The sequence below is a fragment of the Gobius niger genome (genome assembly GCF_951799975.1).
Source record: "Gobius niger genome assembly, chromosome: 14".
Classification (NCBI taxonomy): Eukaryota; Metazoa; Chordata; class Actinopteri; order Gobiiformes; family Gobiidae; genus Gobius; species Gobius niger.
This window is the reverse complement of record NC_136865.1, coordinates 26019426-26031961: the sequence shown is the minus strand read 5'-3', so window position 1 is coordinate 26031961 and position 12536 is coordinate 26019426. Positions and strand designations below refer to the sequence as shown.

The window sequence follows — 12536 nt, the reverse complement described above, 5'->3', positions numbered from 1 at the left end:
CCACCCGCCTCAAAGGCCTTGTATTATTTTATTTATTTCCCCTCGTACTGGAATAGAATTTGTTCTGTCCTTCCGTATGTTATAAAAGCATGACATTTGCATTGAATTTTAAAGCCTTCTTATCGATCGTGAACTAGCAGCTATAGTGGCTGTTGCTTACTTTACTTTGACAGCGTTTCTCCATAATGTTCAACACTTTGATTTACGTTACAAAAGAGGAGCTTTTGATCGTGTCTACACTTATTTTTCATAGGTTGCTCTTTCTGTACTTCGTTGGCCTTTCGGAGACAAATCCAAACTAATGTCGGTGCTTTTTTTGGGATGGGGGGAACGTTTCGAAAAGCGGTGGGCACTCTGCGAGGGAAACGGCCCAAATTGCAACACTTGACATCCCAAAATAATGGGATTCAGTGACATTTCCGGATTGATTGATCGCGCGTCGGCGTCTGAGTTTTCCCCCTTTTACAACCAGGAGGTCATTTTTCATGGAACGCCGGCACTTTATTGAACTTGTCCCGTCGCATTTCATGAAAGCCGAGAGAGGGAAAAACAACCACGCCTTTTTACAATGTCAAACTTCTCTGAATAGATGAATATGATGACTTTAATTCGATGTACTGTACAGTCTGTCTGTCTAGCCTGTTATGGTGCTGGTGCAGTTAAGGAAAACACTGGAATCAATAAATCAGATCTTAAGCAAAGTCCAACACTGCTGGTTAATAATGTAAGGTTTGCACAAGTATATGAGAATTATTGCTGTTCGGGATGAGTTTTATCGATTATCCTTGACTTGGGGCCTATTGAGTGGACGCGCTTCACAGTTCACACAGTCCATGGAGTTGCTAAGGCAGTACTCCATTTATGCATGAACAGATTAATAATAGGACGAATGGAGTTAATACAGAAGATATATATATATATATATATATATATCAGGGTTGCACAGTAACCGCAGGATTAAGCTAGAGGTTTTCCATTTGACTGAGACTTACTTTTTGCAAACACAACCAAAAACAAAAGCACGTGGTAACCTGAATTCAATCTGGATAGACTCAAACAGACAAAAGCAGCAATTAGAAAAATGTATTGACATATTTATATCAGACCCCGGCAGTAGACATCGATATATGGATTATAGTTAGTATGGATGGGTAAAAATTGATGAAAAGTTTGACTTTAAGCAAATCTAAACTGTTTTTGACCAGGCCAGGGTAATGTCTCATTTGAAAGCTAAGACCTAGAAAATTGATGATAACTTTTTTGTCGCATTGTCAGTTTTTATGTCACATTATTAAAGAGTTTTCTTCTTTTTTTTGTCATGTTTTTTTGCTTTTTTCGTTGCTTTTTTGACACTCTATTGTCGCGTTTTCGTTACTTTTTCTGTTGTATATTTGTTGCTTGTTTATTCTTTTGTTGTTGCTTTGCCGGCACTCATTTGTCACTTCTTTTTTGCGTTTTCATCCTCGTTTTTGACGCCTTTGTCACGAAGCTTTTAGATTTGGATTAAACCAAACTGGAGAAAAAATGCGCTCGCTTCAGGAGGGGAAGAGAAAAATATCACAAAATTTCGTTATAGCAAGTCAAGATTCAAGATGTTTTATGTGTCAAACCATGTGAATGATTTGTAGTTACATTTCTCTTATCCTTGATTGTATCTGATGAAGAGGTTTAAGTTGTACTTTGGAGTGCAGTCATGGGTCAGCAGAGTGAACAGGAGTGGGCTCAGCACACAGCCTTGGGGAGCCCCCGTGCTCAGTGTGATGGTTCTGGAGGACTTGCCACCGAGACATAGAGCCTAGGGTCTCCCCGTCAGAAAGTCCAGCAGCCAGTTGCACAGTGATGTCAATATTATTTCATTTATTTCAGGCAAGGCAATGGAGCGCAAGGGAGACTTCACATGGTTCACGACATGTCATATGAAAAGAAGAAAGCTCAAATTTTGCCTGAAAGAGATTGGGAAGAAGAACATTTTCTTAATCTCATCCGTGTTGTTAAGATTTCATCATGCAAGCATAATAATATCCCAAATTTGCCCTTTAAATGTCTCCATCTTATCCACAGTGTGTCCTCCTTTGTTCCTTAGAAGTGATGGGGGTCTTTTTGTACTTCAGTCCAATTCAAATCCCCACACACGGCCCATTGCTCTGCGGCTTTGAACCACATTTAAGCAGTTTCCTCCTTCAGAAAAGACTGTGTAGAAATGGTGTCGAAGCATATCTCTGTCCTCCCTGTGAAGTGGGCCCTCGGGTCAGAGCAGAGGTGCTGGCTCTCCCTATGGGTGTCATTACAGCCACACTCGGCCACAATGGGCCTCAGTGTTCGCTAAATCTCAGCGCTGAGTCCCACTCCTCTGATCCAGGGACGGACTTTCATGTGCACCTCTTTCACACACTTTTTCATTGAGTTGAGTCAGAATCAGCTGCACTTTGGGTCTAAAGCTTTGGTGCGCGGACCGGACTCATCAAACAGACATTGAGGAGGTTTTGGAGTTTCAATCCACATTTCTCCAGAATATAGGCCCTGCTCTTAGAAAACTGAGACTTAACTTCTACTCTCCTCACTCCTCATTTTCTAATCATTATATCTAAAGCAACACTAAATAACTTGTTTACCCTAATAATAAGTCCCTCTGGGGGTAATGCAAGTGTTAATGGGTTGATTGGGGGGTCTTTCATCTCCCCCCATGGTGTCTCTGGCCAGAAAACCACAATTGTAACTTGACTGCCACCGGACCGGAGCAACCAATGCACAGTAATGGAATCACGAAGAAGAAGCTAACAGGCTAACGGGCAAAGCTAACTGTGGGCTAGCGCCACTTAAACAGTATTTACAGCCAGTTTGAGTGATAAAATGATCTCCCTCTCTCCCTTCGCTTTTTCTGACAGCGTATATTTACTCTCACGGACAATTAATAAGTAAACAAAATCACAACTTGCTACAACACCTGCAGTTGCGCTTATGGCCTCTAGGGGCATGAGTTACTTATACTGCTTTAAGGGTTTTTGCAAAAAGCAGCTTGTGAACGTCACATCACTGATCTTTTACTCTAAAGTCGCCTGTTGAGTCCAGTTTGGTTTTGAACAGCAACATTGGATTGATATAGTATTTAGACAAAGGCATGTTTATTTATACTATACATTTGGTACACATGTCGTCTCTGCATTCAAATAGCGTTATAAAAACATTACATTTGTGTTGCTGCTGCCTGTAACCCTGTCAATAACTGTTTCATCACATGCTGTGAAGTTCCCTGTGAACATTTAAAGCAGTACTAAGTAACTCTTCCCCCTAGAGGCCATAAGCGCAACTGCAGGTGTAGTAGCAAGTTCCGATTTTTTAACGTATTAATTGTCTTGGAGAGCAAATACTACGCTGACAGGAAAGGCGAAGGGAGAGAGGGTTACTGTGCATCCAATTATGCAATGGAAATATTTTTTTTCACTCAAACCTGGCTGTAAATACTGTTTAAAGTGACGTTAGCCCGCAGTTACCTTTGCCCGTTAGCCTGTTAGCTTCTTCTTCGTGATTCCATTAGTGTGTATTGCTTTCTCCGCACCGGTGGCAGTCAAGTTGCAAACATGGTTTTCTGGTCAGAGACACCAGGGAGAGATGAAAGACACTCCAATCATCCCATTAACACTTGTATTACCCCCACAGGGACTACGGAAAGGATTTATTAAGGTAAACACGCTCCTTAGTACTGCTTTAAAGCAATTGATGGTATTTTCATGGCGTTCAGAGTCTACTCTGATGTCTGTAATATGTTTTCTCAAATTCCTCGTGGGGGCCTGAGAATCGATGCCTGAGCGCCAGATTTGCCCTTGAGCCTCACGTTGTCTACTCCTCCATGCACCACAGTAACAGGCGTTTAGAAAGAAGCAATCAAGACGAGGGTAATTATGTTGTTATAGTCTCTTTAATGAGTGGGAAAATATCTTTGACTTTTAGCCTGAATACAGATGACTTAAAATCTTTACTTTAATCCATTACAGACCGTATCAATTGTGTGGGGAAAGTAATGGCATTGCTCGACTATTATTATTATTATTGGATAAGTTAAAAATCCAAAAGTTATGGTCAAACACATTCAGCTGCAGTTGTGGCAGAAATAGCTCATTGTGTCCAATTTGCTTTTGAATATAAAGTTTATATTATAAAATATGCACAGATCATTTGCAATGGCATTAATTCTTACCTCCCGCCTAAACCAAGTGCTTTGGGGTCTTGTTTCGCCCTGAAGGATTTATTTAATGATTTCCACGGCATATGATTCCCAAAAGTTTGTTTGGCAACGTTTGGCTAGGCTAGTAGCAGCAAGGCTAGTGGCTGGCCTAGCTACTTCGTTGAAGGTGAAATTGGAGGAATGGTGGTGGATCTCTGGGTAAGGTGAAAGTCGGATTCCCGTTAATTTCACAAGCGATTCCCCAACTTCTCTCGCAGAGACGGGGACAGAGATAGTGTCCTCGACTACTACGGCCGGACTGATATGAAAGACCTGTATTACAAGCACGAACGCCGTTGCCATTGGCAGCGGTCATTATTTTTTCAGAGCTCCTGGTAGAACGTTGGAAAATCCCATTCAAGTCAATGGAGCGTTCTGCTTACGTTGTGAAGAGCCGTGTAATACGGCTAAATAAGGTTGACACTCAGAAAATCGTTCAAAAGTTCATTTATTTCTGTATTTCAACTTAAAATGTGAAACTAATAGACTCATTACATGCAAAGTGACATATGTCAAGCCTTTATTTGTTATAATTTTGATGATTATGGCTTACAGTCCATTTTCAAAATATTCTAATTTTATGAGATTTTTAATTTGTTTTTTTTACAAGCTCATGAGTCTACACCCCACAATAAATTTTAGGCTTTGTATCTCTTATATGCGCTGTGAATGTGTGTGTTTAAAGTTGTAATTCCCTTGTATTTTGTATTTTGTTGTACGATGACCTTGATTGTCTTGAAAGGCGCCTCAAATAAAATGTTTTATTACTATTTTTACAGGCTGAGCCATAATAATGAATAAATGAACATTATAACAAATAAAGACGACGCATATCTCACTTTTCATGTAATGAGTCTATCAATATTCTAATCTCACACAGTTTTATATGTGTGTGATTATAAAGTGTGACCAGTTTGACTTGTAGAAACCCTGTAATAAAGACGGTGATAATAAAGTGCCTCTGTTTTTTATCGTGCCTCCGTTTTGCGCCGTCTTCAAAGAGTTCCACTGTTTTGTGTCTGACTGTGTAGAGGATGTTCTTTGCTGTGGTTTATAAAAGACTATACTTGGAAAGACAAACACTGCTCGAGCCTTTACTTGTTGTGAAAGGTTTCAGAAGCCTTAACAATACAAATGCCCGTGTTTTCGCCGCTGTGTTTTGATGGTCCACTTTCCTTCTTTATCCCCGGGATGTAAGTCTGATAATACAAAATTGCTCTCCGTTTTTTCTATCTCCCATACAACACTTTCCACAAATAACGCTCGTATTTGTGTTCTTGGAACCTCCTCGTGATCGTCTGTTGTTGTGTTTCTGATGACCTCTTTTTTTCTCCCCTCCGCAGCGAAACCCAAGAACGCGGCGCGGGTGGTGACCGTGCAGGCGGGCAGTAAGTCCGTGGTGGTGGCCCAGTGCGAGGCGGTGGAGGGCAAACCCGCGGCCAGCATAAAGTGGCTGGGCTCGGTGGGCGGGAACCACTCCATCAGCAGCAGCAGCGGCCCCGACGGCACGGTCACGGTGCGCAGCGAGTACCGGCTCGTGCCCACGCCGGCGGACAACGGCCGAGAGGTCACCTGCCTCGTGGACCAGAGGACGCAGGACCAGACCTGGGTTTACCCCGTCAAGCTGTCCGTGGAATGTAAGAGACACAGCATTCATTTTCTTATGGGGAATGGTTGCATTACAGAGATACAGACGCACACAAATGGTCACTTTCGAATACCTAGTGTATTTACTACCAAGCACAGATACAGAGATACGCAGATATACGCCAACGCCAGCTTCTCCATTTTCATATACCAGAATGAGGCAATACATTCACATAAACCCGATTTTCACTTTATTTGTGTGTGTAAATTATGTTCATAGTCTAAAAGGAGTGAAATACTGTGATTTGCAAAACTTCCTTCCCTCTCAGCTCGGCCGTGCTCCTAATGACGTGTCGCCGTCTGTATCTACAGATGCTCGCCATATAATTAGAATATCATGAAAATGTGCATTTACGTCTGTTATTCAACTTAAAATATGAAACTAACATATGGTATAGACCAGAAACTTAATCAGCTCGAGGTCCACTAACTTTTTTTTGTAACTTTCGACATATGTCAAGGGTCGGGACATTATGCAGTCTTTGCTCTTGAAAATGTTAAAACATGAGCACAGGTTGTTGTGCTCTGTTTACAAAGCAGAACTGATCAATGAATCAGTCATTTTGAGATTTTATTTCAATGTTACTCAAATGGTTTGGATATTTTTTGATTCAGCCTTAGAAATTAAGTATAGTGAGAGGATGAAAATGCTTTGGGGTCTGGACTAAAGCCTCAGGAGGTCCAGATCTGGACCCAGGCCCGCCAGTTGGGGACCCCTGATTTATACTCATTACATGCAAAGTGACATATGTCAAGCCTTTGTTTGCTTTAATTTTGATGATTATGGCTTACGGTCCATTTTAAAATATTCAATTTTTAGTTTTTTTACAAGCTGAGTCATAAAAATCCAAATGAACAAATAAAGGCTATACATATGTCACTTTGCATGTAATGATTCTATATCATATATTAGTTTCACAGTTTAAGTTGAATAACAAAAGTAAATGCACTTTTTCATGATATTATAATTATATGACGAGCACCTGTATGATAAAACTATAGATCAGTGGTTCCCAAAATGGGATCCGGGGCCCCCGGTGTAGCGATTTCAAACTACCCCCCCATTCACCTTACCCACCGGTACTTTGAAATTGATTTCAGACTACCGGGGGGTAACTTGAAATCGATTTCAAATTACCCCCCCTGATTTCAGATTACCCCCGCCGCAATATGTATTGTTTGTTTGGCAGAGTTTCCTCAGAGGCACTACAAGGGGGCCTCTTTAGCTTGAATCCTTGAAAAGGAATAATACATGTATTTGCTAAAATGGTCTACTTTAAAACAGTTTTTAGCCTATAATCATTGCAAGATGTTGCTTTAAAGGGGCTAGATGCAAGTTGGCCATTTTATACTCACTACCACCACCTCAGGTCATATGTGTAACTGCAGGTTCTATATTAAGCTCGTGCATGACGGCACTTCGGACCCGAAGTAACACCTTTCTGAGTGACAGCGCAGGATTTTAGAGCCAGTTGTTGTGAACAGGTCTGGGCTCATTGTACACCTTAGGACATTGCTGGAACATGTGGGGGGAGGAAAATACATATTTTTAACATTTTTAAACTCTGTATAGTCCCTTTAAATGATGTTTTATGTTTTTTATGCTGTTATGCAAGGGGGTTCGCTCAAAATAAATGTTGTGATTAATTTTCCAATGACAATAAAGACCTATCCTATAGTAGTTTGTAATAGTAATGTAATTTTAGCTGTAAAATAAAAGGGTAAATTATTATAATTCGGGGCCCCGGGTAAATTTCTGATCAACAAAGGGGCCGCGATGTCCTGGACTGCTCTGGACAAATCAGTCCAACCATTTCCATGGCAAAGGTGGTTGCCATGTTGTGATTGTTCTATTTGCCAAATTTGATTTGAAAGTAATGCTTAAAGGGGGAGGGGCATTCATTCCTATGAATATAATTAAAAGTAACAGATAGAGCTAATAATGCAGGGAAGCCCATTTGTCTTTGTCAAACCATAATCTCACTGAAATATGGACATGAATATTAACTGCAAAAGCACTGCTCTGTTTTACACAGATTTATCTTTGCATCTCTCTGTCCTGTCAATACAGGCCATTGTTGGTTGGATAAGAAACTGTACGGATATTAAACTAATTAGTGCTCATTAGTTCTCGCTCTGACAAGTTCTTTTGAAGCCATTTTTATAGCTCTTGCATATCAAATGTACAATAATAGGTTTCTGAGATTCCCATTACTGTATTGAACCTCAGCTGTGTCATTATGTGAAGTGAGTGTTTCCTCTGAAAAATGACCTAAACCTATTTTATCTGATATTGTACTTAAATATTCAGAACAAGTTGATGTAAATTACAGCATGTGCAGAGCAAAGCACTAAAGGCCATGACACATCTTCTCTCACAAAGACACTGGTTTGTTCTGTGCATATGTGGAACAGCATATTCCTTTACCGTTCCCTGTAAACCTCCAGAGCATAATCTCCTCACATCACACTCATTGTTTATGTAAACCCCGGCGCCAGAAAGTTAATAGTGAGCACTAAAAGGCTGCAGTTTGACACTTCTCCTCAGTCGCTTGTTTCACGATGTAAACGGCAAAACAACATCTGCTGCGGCAATAACACGGAGAACAAGGAGCAGGTGGGTGGAAGCGCGCGTACAATATGCTCTTATGCCAACTGCAGCCACTTAAATGTTTACTGACGGGGATTTATCGCCGAGGGCAGAGCTGAAGAGGTCTCAGTCTTTTTTTCATGAAGAGGATGAGTTGGATTCGGAGCGAGTCCATCAGTGAGACACCTCATGTTAGATGTTTTGCAGATAAAGTGTGTGGATTAAGAGGGTTGGACATGAACAGAGGAGGGATAATGAGACTAAATGGTGGTCGAACACTGGTGGCACTTTGGCTTCTTCAAGTGGGACAAGTGATGCAAATAAGTCAGGCATTGTTCCTGTTTTGACGGACCCACACCCCGTTTAAAGATAATTCAGCCCCACTTTAGATCGATTTTAGACCCTTTTAAGACTCTGATTAATGGAGACGTTAGTGGAGGGCAGAATATTTGATGAGATGGCACTTGGCGTGAACACTTTGAAAACAACTGGCCCCGAAGAAAGGCCAGAGGAGATTTGTGGATTCAGTAAAAGTTCATTGCGCAAGGACAGGCTGCAGATTTGTTTTGGCTTGTGACACGGAAATACAATAATACAAGCAATATTGCAATGTGCCATTCTCAAGGTTGTAACTGGCCCAGGCGTGTCCAAAGTGTGGGATCCAAATGCGGCACTCAGACCGACTTTTGGTGGCCCTCAGTCTTCTTGTTTTATATGCACACATCCCCAGAGGTGAAGAGGGAGCTGAGTCGGGGGCAAAGCTCTTGATTTACTGATCGATCTACGTTCCCACCCTCATGAGATTTGGGTAATGACCGAAAGGACAAGATCGCAGACCCTTCAAGATAGGGTGAGGAGCTCAGTTACCCGGGAGGAGCTCGGAGGAGAGTCGCTGCTCCTTCGCATCGAAAGGAGCAGCTTAGGTGGCTTGGGTCGCCTCCCTCGGGAGGTGTTCCAGGCATGTCCTATTGGGAAGAGGCCTTGTGGAAGACCCAGGATACACTGGTGAGATGATGTCTCTGAGCTGGCCTGGTGTCACCTCAGGGTCCCCCCAGAACAGCTGGAGGAGGTGTGCGTGGAGTCTGGGCATCCCTGCTTAGACCGCTGCCCCCGCGACCCGGATAAAGGATGGATGGATGGACATCCCCAGAGATTGTACTTTTTACTGCAATCTTAATATCCATCCATCAATTTTTTCCACTTTTCAGTTTCCGGGTCGTGGGGCAGCTGTCGGAGCTGCCCAAATTACATTGCACCAGCCCCTTATGGCTCCTCCTGCAGGTGGTGGGTCCACGGGAGGACAGGCCTCATGATTCAAACCGGACCTGTTGGTCTCTCATAAGGGGCTTCTGAACTGCTCTTTGTCTGACCCGTCACTTAGGACCTGCTTGCAATGGGTGACCAACCAGAGGCACGAAGTCCCAGACAACAGAGCTCCAGGATCATTCGGGTGCTCAAACCCCTCCATCATGTTCAGGTGCTGGTTCCAGGAGGGGGCAATCTTAATAGTTCCACACATTTAAAACTTCAAAAAGTAACATTAATTGTGAGACAACACATATATAGGGTGAATTGTAAAAAAAAACACACGATCAACTTGCCATGAAAAATGTTTCCACAAGTAATAAGAAAGAACTATCCGTGCGTGCTTCTGTCCCATTACAGGACCCAGTTTACTTTGGATCTTCTCTCTCCGTGTTAACGCTTTGCAAACTTCAGCTGTTTACAAGTGAAAGCTTGTACTTTCAATTACACGGTAAAGGCTTAAGGACGCTGCAGACGCGCTATACAGTAATTAGACTTGCAAACATCGACGCATCTGTTTTTGTCTTTGGGAGTAAGATAAATGTTTTTGTGAGTGAGCGAGTGAGCAGAAATGTCTCACTTAGAGATGAGTTCACTTCAAATCGACCCGGCAATTAAAATCTCAAGTGAAAAAAAAACAAAAAAAAACATTCTCGACACATGTTCAGATGGTTTGAATTGTTTTGTCCTGGAGTGCTGACTGGAGCTCATTAAGTTTGTTTCTTTCTTTATTCTTACAGTGAGACATTTTTGTCCTTTGAATAGTGTACCGCCATAAATAATGAGAAGTGGCTACAAATACTCTTTTCTTAGGGTTCGTCTGTGTCACATGACCCATTTGAGGGCTGTATTTGGCAGCACAAGGCCATACAGTGCTGTAGCTCTTTCCCCTCCTCGTCACATGTTCCTCTCCGTCCTCCGCTCTGCACGACTCCATCCATCGACGTGAAAACCAGGTGAAGGCAAACACACTTAAGCACTTTACTCCGCTGCTCCGCTCCCTCCCCAACGCCGCGCCGCTTGCCTCTGATTTCACTGATCCCTGTCACTGCGAGGCGAAGGGGATTTTACAGAAGCCGGGTTTATTTCCTGCCGACACACACTCTCTCCCCCCTGTCTCTGATATTTTTTATGATGAAAACCTGTAAAAAACGCTCTCCCGGGACACCTGCGACATTATTGAGTTTATGGGGGTTGGCTCGGTCCTCACTGTGGGCTGTGACATTTTGATAAAGACTAATAAAGCTAGGAAGTCTTACATCTATTTTAGTGAAGGCACGTCGTAAGGCTGGGAAGGGGCGAGGAGAAGCGGGACGGGTTGTGGTTGCGGTGCGGGGTGTTTGGATCATGTTTCGACCGTGTGGAGAGTCTCCTTGATGCCCTCACCACAGCAGACATCCTCTTTCTCTCGGGACACGGACAGTGTTTAACTCACAGTGGGATAGTTTGTCCTACGAGAGCTTAAAGGGATATTTCAGGATTATTGACATAGGGCCTAATTTCTATCCAGAGTTTTGTTGATTTCTGGAGAGTTTATTTTTTATTTTTATTCCTGCAGTCCTTATATTTGAAGAGTGTAGTGCTGCTCGGCTAGTGCTAGGCTAGTGCATGTCTATGGTAACTAGTAGCCTGCACTAAAAACAGTCTGACCCAAGCACAGTGCACCGGGGAGAAATCACTTATAACACCAGACTACCCATATTAATGTCTGTGTTGACTGAATATTTTTTGAAATATAACCATTTTGAATTTAAAAGAACTTATATTTTGAGCAGCATCAGCTTCCTGATTGTAAGCTACACAGCGGCGGAATGATCTGCTAGGTTACCGGATCTAGTTTGTTTACTTGCGGCCGGCATTACTACACGTGGAATTCACAAAGGAGCTTTCTACAAATCACATATGGCAACGTTTGGAGGACTATCTGATGATTTTGAAGAAGTTTTTAATGCAGGCTACTAGTTACCATAGACATCCACTAGCCTAGCACTAGCCTAGCACCTCTAAACTCTTCAAATATAGGCCTAAATGCTGAAAGGAAGAATGTGAGGCCATGCGATGCAAAGAAGGAAAAGATTATGAGACAGGAAATGGAAAGCAGCTCTCTCAGTTTTTTCAGTTTTTTTTTTTAAGCGACGTCCTTTAGCTACAGGCCGCAGTCACATGGCACAACAGCTGCGCACATTCAAGATGACGTTTGGACCAAAGCTGCTCTTGCGCCAGGAGGAAGATCAGGCCCAATGAGTTTTGAGCCTGGTTAAATACATGTCAAATAAAAAATGTGTTAGTACATTTCACAGAAGAGAGCTTTAAGGATCATCAATCGGCCGGGTTATGGGGAACAAATATATTTTTTGTGGAGTCCAAATGATTAAAATGTAAAGATCTGGTGGATTTGCAGACTGTACAAATTCCATAAAGGGCAAAGCAAAATGATTTACCACAAAATGTGCCAAAGTTATTTAATCAGAGGGAAGGAGGGTATGTACGTTGAGGGAAAAACTACATTTCATAGCACTGATGGTACACAGTAGGAAGAAAGTTTTTGTGTTTTCATACAAGCTGTGGAGCTTAAATCAAGGAATTATTTTGGAACGTTGTAAAAATGAAGGAAAATGAGTTGGTTTAGCCGGAAATTGTGTTGCTAATGTATTGTTTAAATATATGAAGATATATGTGCTTGTCAAAGGAGTAAACTAATGTATTAAAACTTTGAAAGAGCGGGTGGGAATTAATAAGTGTTGAACTTCATCCCACTCCTTTTCGAGCCGC

At 42.1% G+C, this 12536-nt stretch overlaps 1 protein-coding gene across 2 annotated transcripts in view; it reads left to right on the top strand.

Moving 5' to 3' along the window:
* Positions 1-12536, top strand: part of pvrl2l (PVR cell adhesion molecule related 2 like) — a 640829-nt gene that overhangs the window by 333952 nt on the left and 294341 nt on the right. For both annotated transcript variants that reach the window (XM_079570958.1, XM_079570957.1), the window contains exon 4: positions 5566-5859. In XM_079570958.1, the coding sequence (XP_079427084.1) occupies positions 5566-5859 (294 nt within the window). The remainder of the gene's footprint in view (positions 1-5565; positions 5860-12536) is intronic.